Below are 13,056 nucleotides of genomic sequence, written 5' to 3' on the forward strand. Positions count from 1 at the left end.
AAGTTCACTTTACACATCAGTTATAAATTGTGCTAAATACAATTGTGTTTTAATTAATAATTAAATAAATGAACTAAAACTGTTTGTGTGTATACCTGCTAATGGACATGGCAACTATAACAGGCTGCCACCCTGAGCGGAGAACCTCCTTGATCTGAGGGCTCTGTTGGGCCACCATCACCCACAGTGGGATCAGAGCCAGGAAGATCAGACACACCAGGGGGGACAGGTACCATATATCTGTGGGACAGGAACAGGCATGAAAAGGTAAAGAAATAAACTGACATCCTCTTATATCCTACTTATATTGATGGCCACCAAAAAATGAATATAAATAAAAAACAGGTATGCATTCAGAGAGGCCATGAATGATGGAATAATCAGTGTCACTATTAACAGTTGAGACGTAACTATGCAATGATGACAAGATGCTGTATATGTGTAGTTATATCACAGTATTACTATGGCCTCCAAAAGTAATGTTAATTCAACAACTTTTTGATACAGTCTCAAACATCATCATAAGCTTTACAAATGTACTATTTATAGCTGGGATATTGTATTGGCTTACATTTTGTTATACAGGTGACACTGTCATTTTATCCACCTTGTGGATAAGGTAGGTTTTTATGAAAAGTCACTAATATTTATGTCAAGTTAAAAAAAAATGGTGATTAACTCTGGCTCCAGGTCAAGTTTTATCGTACACCTGACTATGAAGTATATATGCAAGATAGGCCACTTACATAAAGTAGCTTGAAAAATTTAAACAGAGAGAGGAACTGTGAACACAGGAGATACAGTATGAACACACACATACAAGCAAGCTACATTGCTATACTTCAGTGCATACACACACACCATGATGAGCTGTCTGAGAAAATAAACATGACTTTTACTGCCATCTTGTGTTCTGGTTAACAGCATGGCAAACTCAAAAAAGGACATTGTTTAACTATCAAAATGTTACCTCTCATATGACTTATCAATAATAAAATCACATTATAACATTGTTCTCGTTACTACAAAAGAAAGACATTCAAAATGTCCGCTTACTGGGAGAAAACCAGATGTGAGTTGTTGTCATATTCAATTGGTGTACATAATCTACAAGGAGGCACTGCTCTCACTACTGATAACCTTAACATACCAGAGCAGCACAGACAAGTGTGACACACTAGCTAGCTCATCTACCTCATGACTCCACCTCCAGTATTACTGTATTTCCTCACCTATATATTCATAGAGTGTGCTGCTGACCCCAGCCAGCAGGGACAGGGTGATCAAATCACCCAGACTGGCAGCTATGGGGGTGGCCACATTGTCAGGGTTGATCCCCACCTTCCTGGAACCAATGATCACTCCAATCATCACCAGGCCTACAGGGAAGGAATGGACCACAGAGAGTGAAAGACAGAGAGAAAAAGTAAAACTGTCACTTTCAACCCAGCTGACTGGAAAGGAAAGATGTATAAAGAAAGAAATAATTGAGTTTATTCTGGGAGAGAACTTTCATCAGGGTTGCAAGACAACATAATGGTGATAAAACCTTTCAGCTGAAATATGTTGGTCAATAAAGAACATTTTCAGAACATCAACCAGCCTCACAGAGTGAGAGCTTGCTGGAAAAGAAAAAACAAGACTTAAACCAGCTGGATTTAGAACTGAGCAAAATATGAAATGTAACAAAACTGATTTATAGAGAAATTAAAAATGGCATTGTATGGAGAGGAAAACTGGAAAGAAGTTACTCCCCACTGAAAATCAAGACATTAGCAAAATGTGTGGCGTTCCCTCACTCATCACGCCTGCTAAAAAGTAGAACATTTATGGTAAGGATAAATTATGGATAATGCAGTAATTACATGAGGGGAAAGGGTGATATAGGGATAGATGCACCTGCTGCTTGCTGGAAAACTTGCTAGGTCTGTATGCTGAACTGGACTGATTGATGGTGTCGGGTTTAACATTGTGAGTAAACTTATCATGTATCTTTTTTTTATTTTGCAGTATTATTGTGAGAGTTAGATTAGAAGATTGATACCACTCTCGTATCTGTTCGTTAATATGAAGCTGGAGCCAGGAGACAGTTAGCTTGTTTTAGCATAAAGATTGGCAGCAGGTGGAAACAGCTAGCCTGACTAAGTCAGGTAAAAAAAAAAAAAAAAAGAGCCACCTTTAAAGCTCACTAATGATGGAGTCTTATCGTGACCGTGAGGTTGCTGGCAACCAGCAGAGACTCCAGGAGGTCAGTGCGCCCAGCCAAGAATGAGTCCAGCACATAACCCCCAGTAAAACCACTTGTTATTTTTATACTTCAGTTTTTGTATGTATTTAACGTTTAATGTGTTAATTAGTGAGGTTTAGAAGTGCTGGTAGGCAGATTTTGTTACCATTGGACAGAGTAAGGCTAGCAGTTTCCCCCTGTTTCCAGTCTTTACGCTAAGCTAACTGTCTATTGGCTGTAGCTTCATGCAGTATGAACAGATAAGAGACTGGTATTAACCTTGTCATCTAAATCTCTGCAATAAAGCGTTTCAATTAAATTTATTTACATAGCACAAATTCATAACAGAAGTTATCTCATTGCACTTTTCATATAGAGCAGGTCTAGACTGTACTGTTTTTAATATTATTTACAGAGACCCAACAATTCCATGAGCAAGCACTTCGCGACAGTGGAAAGGAAAAACTTCCTTTTAAGAGGCAGAACCAGACTCAGGGTGGGCGGCCATCTGCCACTGCCAGATGGGTAGAGAGAGAGAGAGAGAGAGAGAGAGAGAGAGAGAGAGAGAGAGAGAGAGAGAGAGAGAGAATTTTAATACACCTTTATTAAAACAAATAAGGTTTCACAATATTACAAAATCACAAAACAAAAAGAATGAATTAATTAATTAATTAATCAAAAAGCAAGCATTAATTCTTCAACATCATCAACTGTACAAAGGACCTCATTTATCCCCCAAATGTACATAAAAGACTTCACACATTTAATCATTTTATAATAGGCATGCTCTATTCTAAGCCGAGCTGCGACCAAGCCTTTAAAAATCTTCAACACATCCAGAGAACCCTGTCCAGACAACTTATTTTTTTTATTGCCAGATAGCAAGTTTTGCTGTACCAGACAAAAAATTCAATAAAATCAACTGACTTTTCCTTTTTTCTGTATATTTTGGACCATATATAAACATTTCAAAAGAGAAAGCTTCACCAATTTCAATAAACCATTGAGATAAAAGTGAAAACAATTAATTTAGCCGAGTACACTGTACAAATAAATGAAAAACTGTTTCAACATCTGTACAGAAGGGACAATTTTTCTTTTGAAAATCATTTGACCCCAAAAAAAACTCCTAACAATTTAAGTCCCTCCTTAGCCCGCTTAAGGCCCCCAGGTAGTTTTGGGAGATTCTCAGATTCCCCTTTACCAGCCCAAAAAGCTTCACTCTTAGCCCAGTTCACTTTAGCTGATGAAGCTTTCTCATAAAGATCGAGTACCTCAGATAAACACTTAATATCTTGAGTATGATTCACAAAGACTGTAATGTCATCAGCATAAGCAGAGAGAAAAAAATTTGAGTCTAAAGGAAAACCAGGCACTTTAAAACCTGACAGTCCTTCTCTAAGTTTAATAAGCAATGGCTCAATTGCTAAACTATATAGCTGACCAGACAATGGACAGCCTTGTCTAATACCCCTTAAAATAGGAATTGGCCGACTCAAAGTGCCCCCTATCTTAACCATACATGATGCACCGTTATATAATAACTGTATCAAATTTAAAAAAGTTTCACCACAACCAAAAACCTTCAATACATTAAAAAGATAATTGTGATCAACACGATCAAAAGCCTTCTCTTGATACAGAGCAATTAGTCCAACATCCATATTAAACCCATTGCAAATGTCTATAATGTTTCGTACTAAAAACAAATTGTCCATAATAAACCTCTTTTGAATATAATATGATTGATCCTTATGTACAACCAGACCCAAATAATTTTTTAATCTATTTGCCAGACATTTTGAAAACATTTTATATTCTGTTGTAAGAAGAGCAACAGGATGCCAATTCTTCAATAAGGCTAAATCTCCTTTTTTTGGCAATAATGATAAAACAGCATATTGACAGGTAGTAGGTAAAACACCCTCTTTTATAGATTCACATAAAACATCAAAATAATCATGTCCAATGCAATTACAAAACTTTTTAAAAAAGTCTGCTGGCAGTCAATCTATTCCAGGGGATATTCCAGAACTAAGTTGTCCCACAGCAGCAGTAATTTCCTTAAATGTTATACTAGCATCCAAGACACTTTTAGATTCAGATTCCAGTTGAGGAAGACCTTGAAGATATTGTGTCATCAATTCGTCATTTTCACAGTTTTCTGCAGCATAAAGACTTGAATAAAAATCCACAGCATGGTTTCTCATTTCTATAGTCTTATATGTTATCCTCCCATCAGGGAGTTTAAGACATGGCATTTGTTTTTGTTGAGCCACCTTATATTCCAAGTTAAAAAAGAAAGAACTTGGTGCATCCATCTCTGCTAAAGACATGAAACGGGACCTTATCAAAGCTCCCTTTACTTTTTCATTTAGGACTAGACTTAGCTCTCTTTTTTTCTTTTGTAAATCTTCATATAGTACAGAATTATGTGCATCAACAAGCTGCAATTCCATCAATTGAATTTGCTTTTCAAGTGATTCAATCGCATTCTTTATTCTACTACTACAGTTGGCTGAATACTGCTGACAAAAGGTTTTAATCTGAGTCTTACCTACATCCCACCACTGTTTCAAGTTTTCAAAGGAACTTTTTTCTTTTTTCTAATTTTCCCAAAAGAAAACAAAATGATCACAAAAAACAGCATCCTGAAGCAATTTAACATTAAAATGCCAATAAACATATTTTCTAGGAACATTTGACATTGTCATAATAATTAGATGATGATCAGAAAAACCTACAGGACAAATGCAACATTCAATTACTCTACTACTGAAATATTTAGACACATAAAATCTATCTAGTCTGGCAGCACTAACTCTATTATTAAAAGTCTTAATCCATGTATACTGTCTATCATCAGGGTGTTTTATTCTCCACATATCCAATAATTGGAATTCTTTTATATGTTTTGTCAATGCACTTGAAGACTGTATATGAGGTTCTTCAGTATTACGATCTATAGTAAAATTTATTGTGCAGTTCCAGTCTCCACCAATGATAACACATCCTTCACTGGAATACTTTTTTAGACTCTCATTGAGTATACTTAGAAAATGTAAGCGTTCCTGTCCCACTGTTGGTGCATAAATATTAATTAGAAAAACAAGCATTCCCTCAATCTTAGCTTTAACTACCAATAAACAACCCTTTACTGGTTCCTCTGTACTTATAATATCTACCCTTATGATTGGAGAGAAAAAGATTCCTACCCCTCTACTTAAATTTGTACCATGACTAAGTATTTTATGTCCCTTCCACCACAAATTCCACTCAATTTCATTCTTTATATCACTATGAGTTTCTTGCAGGAAGACAATATCAAGTTTTTTTTTTTTCAATTGCTTCATAGACTATAATTCTATATAATATTATATAATATATACAATAACTCCTCTTGTGGAGATGGACAGAGCAGTGAAAGAGGTGCAACAGGGAAAGACCATATGTCAGGTGGCAAGGGAGATGAAGATCTGCAGGATGACCTTGAAATAGGAGAAGGAGAAGATAGATAGGATAGGAGAAAAAAGACAGGGTATAAGAGAACAGGACTTGCCAACCAAGTCTTCAAAGAAAACATGGAGACAGAGCTGGCAGACCATATAAAGGCATTAGCAGCAATGTTTCACAGCATAAGTGCCATGAAATGCTGTGAGCTGGCTTTTGAGTATGCACGAAGAAATGGCATTGACATCCCTGCCAGCTGGATCAGAGAGAAAAAAGCAGGTTAGGTTAAGTGTGCATTTATTAAGGAAAAGTTATAGGGAACATTGATAATTATTTTCCCAGGACATGCTCATTATCAGTTATCACCATACACATCCTACAGAGAAGATACCCTTTATGCTAATAAACTATTAACCTTTTCTAGGTCCTGATTGGTTCACAGCTTTTAAAGCACGCCACCACTTGTCATGCCGCACTCCTGAAGCAACCTCTCTTGGAAGAGCTACTGCCTTTAATAGGCACAACGTGGGGGAGTTCTTTGATAACCTCTCTAAAGTGATGGACAGGTAATCATCAATCATCAATCATAGGATCACATATCTCTCTCTCTCACTCACTCACTCATACACACGAGGCAGCCAGGAAAGGAAAAAGTGCACATCGTCTTCTGCCCTGAGTAGCAGAATTGACATTTACACACATAACCACCTTCATAATCTCATTTCAGGTATAACTTCCCTCCACACATGATGTACAACATGGACGAAACTGGTATGACTACAGTGCAGACACCCAAGCAGATTGTCACAGAGAAAGGGAAGAAACAAGTGGGTTCAGTTACATCAGCTGAAAGAGGAGAGCTCGTCACTGTGGCCTGTGCAGTAAATGCCACTGGAAATGCAATCCCACCCATGTTTATTTTCCCTCGTGTTCGTTTCAAAGAATCCTTCATGAATGGATCACCTGCAGGGTCTATAGGTCATGCTACAAAGTCTGGATGGATGAATGAAGAAGTCTTCACCACCTTCCTGGAGCACTTCATCCGACACACCAACTGCTCCATCGATCATCCAGTCCTGCTCATTCTGGACAACCATAAATCTCACATCTCACTGAAGGCAGTGACAACTGCTAAAGAAAATGGTGTCGTTATGCTCACCCTGCCACCTCACACCGATTGCAACCATTGGACAAAACAGTCTATGGACCACTGAAAACCTACTTCTTCAGAGCAACGGACGGTTGGATGCGCACACATCCTGGTCGAACCGTATCGATTTACGAGGTCGCAGAACTTGTGAAGCAAGCATTTATGTCTGCAATGACCCCTACAAACATCACATCAGGTTTCAGAGATACGGGCATATACCCATACAACAGGGATATCTTCCCAGATGAAGATTATGCCCCATCAATGGTAACAGACAGGCCAAACCCAGAAGAGCCGTCCACCAGGGCTGCTGCTGCTGACCCGCCTGGACCATCACATGAGGAGCCAACCCATGCCAAAGGTCTTGAAACAGGTCCAGACCCAGGGGTGCCATCTGCCACTCTTCCAGAACCAAATCCTGAGCACTCATCAAGTGATGAAACTGGTTCTGGTGTCCATGGGAATTATGTGTCCCCAAAAGTCATACTTCCCTTGCCAAAAGCCACAGCAAGAAGGCCCAGAATGATGAGAAAGAAAGTAAAAACAAGAATCTTGACCGACACACCTGAGAAGATGGAGCTGGAGAAAGCACACAAAGAAAAACAAGATAAAAAGGCTAAAAAGGAAAAGAAAAAGAATAAAAGGCAGAAGAAATGGGTAAGAAGTCTGTGGATGGAAAGCCCATCTTTACATTTAAAGAAAATGATGAAGGAGTCATCTCTAGAGGTGATGTGCTCAAGAAACTACCCACACCCCAATAACTTGGTGGTATATCCAGAAGAGAGCAGATGTTTATATTCCCCTGCAGCATTGACAAGTGGGATGTTAAGTAGTAGGCCAGATCCAGACCACCTTGACCTACATACCCACAGGGGATAATCTGGAGAAGTGAGGAGATGGGCATGCCTCATCAGTGTTTGACTTACCTGCCATTTGTTTAATTTAGCTAACACTGATTTCAGTTATGTTATTAGAGAAGTTTTGTTCAGTTTTTAAGTAGCACAATAGGATGTTTAGAAATTAGCCTAGTCACTTTATTCTTATATGTTACATAATTGACAGATAGCGTTCTATGTATGTCAACAGGCATCTATTGCCAAAGCCTTTTTGCCTGAAATGATTCACAAATATCATATTGTGTATTTAAGTTTTTTGTGTTTTCCCCAAAACTACAAAATATGACTTATTCCAACAGTTTAATATGGTGACAATATCTAAATAAACCTTAAATAAGTAATGTTGTATTGAATTTGTCTTGCTTTCATATAGCATTACAGTTCATAATATTAAAATGTTCCGTTTTACTTCAGAAATCACTGGCACAATTTACCCCAACATATTCTCCCCAAAGGCACAACTAACCCCGCACCAGGGGCAAGTTGTGCCACGAGACCACTTTTTTTCCCAAAAGCTATATTTCTGAAACTATTTATTTCAGATCCAAAGTTATTGTTCTCAGGGATGCACCACATCCTGAAATATATGTCCATTCTTAAGTTGAAGGCATTACTGTCATGGCCTCACATTAAAGTCACTTTGAGTAAAAACTGGCACAACTCACCCCACTTTCCCCTATCCAGTGTTTTCTCAGGTGATTCTAGCACCATGTAGACATACAGTCTGAAAGATGCAACGTGCTTCAGAGCCAGATGTTTACTAGGGCTGTAGTCAACCAAAGAAATGCTTAGTTGACCAAAGTCCTGTCCTGCGCAACGATCAGTCGACTAAAAAAAAAAAAAGACGCGATGTCTTTTTTGATTGAACATTTATTAAACAATTATAATAGAGCATTTATAAAAACAACGAAAAACATCAATAATACATAAAACTATAATAATAATACAATTCTTTGAAAATTAGGTTATTTTTTAAACTGCAAAGTAAACTGTCCTAGGTCTATAGTGACCGTCACAATCGTGCACCTGACCACACCACACGCTACAAAAAATATAACTGCTAAAACTGCCAAATAATGAAAAATCCTAACAAAAGCTCTCGATTATACAGGCTGTATATTCTTCTTTACTTTCAAAGCTATGGGTTAACTTTTGTCCAACCGATCTAGGCGTTTTAAAACAAACACAAACAAACCCAAAATAGCCTAAAAAACACTAATAATAATAGGCTGTATAGTAGGAAGGCCTATAGATTTATTTTCGTTTTGTTACATTATATAGGCTATTTTCAAACGCGTCAAGTGTACAAATAAATTGAGTCAAAATCTATTGAGTCAGCATAATAAAGCCGTTAAGGCTACTTACAGATCTGCAGGCCTAGTACACCTTTTTTATGTTGTGGGCCAAAAACACTAACATGTCCACATTCTTGGGTAAAAGACAGCTCCTCGACTTGTTAACAATAAATCCTGCTTTGGAAAATATGCGCTCTGCAGGAGTGGAGGTTGCAGGGATGCAGAGCAGGCGTTTGGCTGCCCGAGCAAGTCGTGGATATCTCTCCTCATTATTTTTCCACCACGCAAGTGGCCCAGCAGTGTCCACTTTACTTCTGTCCTGAAGATAATCTTTCATTTCGTCGCAAGAGGATCTTTGTGCGCTTGGCTCATCAGGGTCATCCTCTGCACCATGTCCACAAAGAAGCATCGCTATCTCCTTCTCTTTTGCCGTTTTCTGTTTTTTTGCCAACGGGTCCTCATCATCCCCTGTCTGCTCTGCGCTGTCTCCCGAGAGGCTTAGCCTTTGTGCTAGTTTTACGACTTCAGAATAGGCCTCATCCCGTTTCTCATCATTAAGAAAAGGTAGCTGTTTGAAGCACGGGTCCAGTACTGCAGTTAAAATGTACAGGCTGCTTGTCATCACAACTCGGTCTTTGAGTTTCCATCGACTATCTATTTCCTGCACAAGCTTAAGTTTCAACTTCTTCTTTGTTGGACTATCGTTATCTGTGATGGCAAGATGACATTTTTTTAGATTCTCAAGCATTGGGAAGGCCGCTGACAGGGATGTGTTAGCCTCCTCCGACAACAGCTCGGTCAGTGTAATAAAGGGCTTAAGAACGTCTGTGATGTCTTCAGCCATATTCCACTGCTCTGTTGTCATGTCCAAAGCTGTCTGACACATTTATATCTCGCTTACCGCTTTTAGGTGATTGGTCATATTGGTCGTTGAGCTATGGTAAGTTAGCTTTAGGCCGCATAGCTTGCACTCCACAGTCTTGTCGTCTTTTTTGTAAAATGCAGCCAAACAAAAGATTTAGATTTCTTGGACATTTTTTCGACTAAAGCCCAAAACAAGTAGCGTTCTAACTGAATGAATACAGCAAAACTACCTATATTCCTTACTGGAGCGAAGCAGCAGTGCAGCCAGCCACAGGTGCGGTTCCCGAGTGTTCATGTGGTGCGCTAAACTGTGGCGCCGTTATAAAATAGCCTAAATTAAAGCATTTAAAGTTTGGTATAAAACATAGGCTAATTATTTTTAGAATACAGTAATATATACCTGCTAATAAAGGAATAAATATCAAGGAGTAAATCAATGAAAATTTCTTTATTGGTAAAAAAAAAAAAAAATTTTGCAACTGGTCGACCAATGAGAATGTCAGTCGACCAAAACGGCATCGACCGATTAGTCGACTAAACGACTAAAGTTGACAGCCCTAATGTTTACATCCAAGCGTAACAGTTTTAAAGGGACTAACAACTTTTCCAAAACGCACTAACTCACGTTGCAAAACATCATTAGATATGAAAGGCGGGATATTTGAAACTGTAACTTTTGTTGTCACAGTATACAGCGGAGAAAGTTGCACAAACGCCTCATTAATAGTAAGACCAGTTACTATTAAACGACTAACTAGATTTTGTTCCTTCAAGAAAACAACAACAGCCTGATTCATGCGTGATGCCGATACAATATTCTCATGACCAATCTGATCACCAACTGCAATTAAAACATCCTCCACAGTAGAATTATCCTCAGGAATGCACCTGAAACCATTACGGAGTGATAATGGCAGCGTCTCATCAAGAGACGCCATTCTGCCAAACACTCACCAGTATTCATCTATTTTACAGTTTCCTTTTTAAATCATGTATTTTCTATATAGAAAAGAAACAAAGAAAAGAGAAAAAAAAAACTAGATTTAGAAATTCTCACCACCACCACCACCACTCTCACTCCCAGCATGCAACAGAGAGAGAGAGAGTGAGAGAGAGAGAGAGAGAGAGAGAGAGGAGGTAAGAGAGCATACAGCTATATACATATTATAATAATAATGTAATAGTAGTATTAATATTAATCAAATAATAATAGTAATAATAATGATAATAATAGTAAGACTAATAATAATAATTCTAGTAGCAGTTATCGAGCAGGAACATGGGGGCAGTAGGAGGCCTGCAATCATAGGTCCAAACTCTGCAGCTCCGGAGGCAGAAGTACCTGCTGAAAGCGACAGGAGGAGACAGGAGAATGGTTCAGGACTTACCTGAGCCAGCCCTAACTATAAGCTTTATCAAAGAGGAAAGTCTTAAGCCTACTCTTAAACGTGGAGATGGTGTCTGCCTCCCGAACCCAAAATGGGATCTGATTTCACAGGAGAGGAGCTTGATAACTGAAGGATCTGGCTCCCATTCTACTTTTGGAGACCCTAAGAACCACAAGTAACCCTGCATTCTGGGAGCACAGTGTTCTAGTCAGGTAATAGGGCACTACGAGCTCTTTAAGATACGATGGTGCCTGACCATTAAGAGCTTTGTAGGTGAGAAGGATTTTAAATTCTGTTCAGGATTTTACAGGGAGCCAGTGCAGAAAAGCTAATATTGGAGAGATTGGAGAAATATGATCACTTTTCCTAGTTCTTGTCAGTACACATGCTGCAGCATTCTGGATCAACTGGAGAGTCTTAAGGGACTTATTCGGGCAGCGTGATAATAAGGAATTGCAATAATCCAGCCTAGAAGTAACAAATGCTTTTTTGACATCATTTTGAGACAGGATGTGCCTGATTTTTGCAATGTTACGTAGGTGATAAAAGGCAGTGCTTGAAGTTTGTTTCATGTGGGAGTTAAAGGACAAATCCTGATCAAAGATAACTCTGAGGTTCCTTACAGTGGTGCTGGAGGCCAGGGCAATGTCATCTTAAGATAACATGTCACAGAGGTGTTTTGGGCCAAGTACAATAACTTCAGTTTTGACAGAGTTTAATATCAGAAAATTGCAGGTGATCCAGGTTTTTATGTCTTTAAGGCATGCTTGAAGTTTAGCTAGCTGATTAGTTTCATCTGGCTTGATCGATAGATATAACTGGGTATTATCTGCATAACAATGAAAGCTTATGGAGTGTTTCCTAAAAATATTGCCTAGAGGAAGCATATATAAAAGGTGAATAGAATTGGTCCAAGCACAGAACATTGCGGAACTCCGTGACTAACTTTGGCGTGCATAGAAGATTCATCCTCTATACACGCCAAAGTTAGGCAAACTGAGATCGATCATGTACAAACTAAGATCAATCCGATAGATTCAATTTCAATTAAATTTTATTTATATAGCGCCAATTCATAACAGAAGTTATCTCATTGCGCTTTTCCTATAGAGCAGGTCTAGACCGTACTCTTTATAATATTGGATAGAATTTAAACCAGCTTGGTGCGGTTCCTTTAATGCCAATTAAATGTTTCAGTCTCTATAATAAGATCAATGGTGTCGAATGCAGCACTAAGATCTAACAAGATAAGTACAGAGACCATTGTCTGATGCAATTAGGTCATTTGTAATTTTCACCAGTGCTGTCTTTGTGCTATGATGCACTCTAAATCCTGCCTGAAAATCCTCAAATAAACTACTGTTATTTAGAAAGTCACACAACCGATTGGCGACTGCTTTCTCAAGGATCTTAGTAAGAAAGGGATGGTTAGATATAGGTCTATAGTTGGCTAAAACCCCTGGATCATAGCCTGTTAATAAAGAAAGTTGATCATATCTAGTAAAGAATTGCTAAGGGTAAAACTTTATTAAGCAGCCTAGTTGGGGACTAAGAGACAGGTTGATGGCTTAGATGAAGACATTTTTTAAGTTAGCTGTTGAATGTCGAATGTCGAAGAACATTCGACTGGAGAAAAGAAATATAGATCAGATTTTACATCTTTTTCTAAGGTTCCTGTCTTTAAGGATAAATCGTTGCCTGTTGGGGGCAGGACATGATGAATTTTGTCTCTAATAATTAAAATTTTATCATTAAAGAAGCTCATGAAATTATTACTTCTGAGGGA

General features: G+C 38.3%; 2 protein-coding genes across 4 annotated transcripts in view; one reads left to right on the forward strand and one right to left on the reverse strand.

Moving 5' to 3' along the window:
• The window catches only part of LOC122882378 (solute carrier family 41 member 3), a 45,266-nt gene that overhangs the window by 13,533 nt on the left and 18,677 nt on the right, over positions 1-13,056 (reverse strand). For all 3 annotated transcript variants that reach the window (XM_044209686.1, XM_044209685.1, XM_044209684.1), the window contains 2 exons: positions 1,233-1,379; positions 96-240 (listed from right to left, as the gene is read on the reverse strand). In XM_044209686.1, coding sequence (XP_044065621.1) covers positions 96-240; positions 1,233-1,379 — 292 coding nt within the window. The remainder of the gene's footprint in view (positions 1-95; positions 241-1,232; positions 1,380-13,056) is intronic.
• LOC122882386 (MFS-type transporter clz9-like) lies at positions 6,094-9,295 on the forward strand. Its single transcript, XM_044209701.1, has 2 exons — positions 6,094-6,243; positions 6,405-9,295. The coding sequence occupies exons 1-2, from the start codon at positions 6,236-6,238 to the stop codon at positions 6,889-6,891; spliced, it is 495 nt and encodes a 164-aa protein (XP_044065636.1). The 5' UTR covers positions 6,094-6,235; the 3' UTR covers positions 6,892-9,295.

This window comes from Siniperca chuatsi, linkage group LG10 (assembly GCF_020085105.1).
Source record: "Siniperca chuatsi isolate FFG_IHB_CAS linkage group LG10, ASM2008510v1, whole genome shotgun sequence".
NCBI classification, from domain to species: domain Eukaryota; kingdom Metazoa; phylum Chordata; class Actinopteri; order Centrarchiformes; family Sinipercidae; genus Siniperca; species Siniperca chuatsi.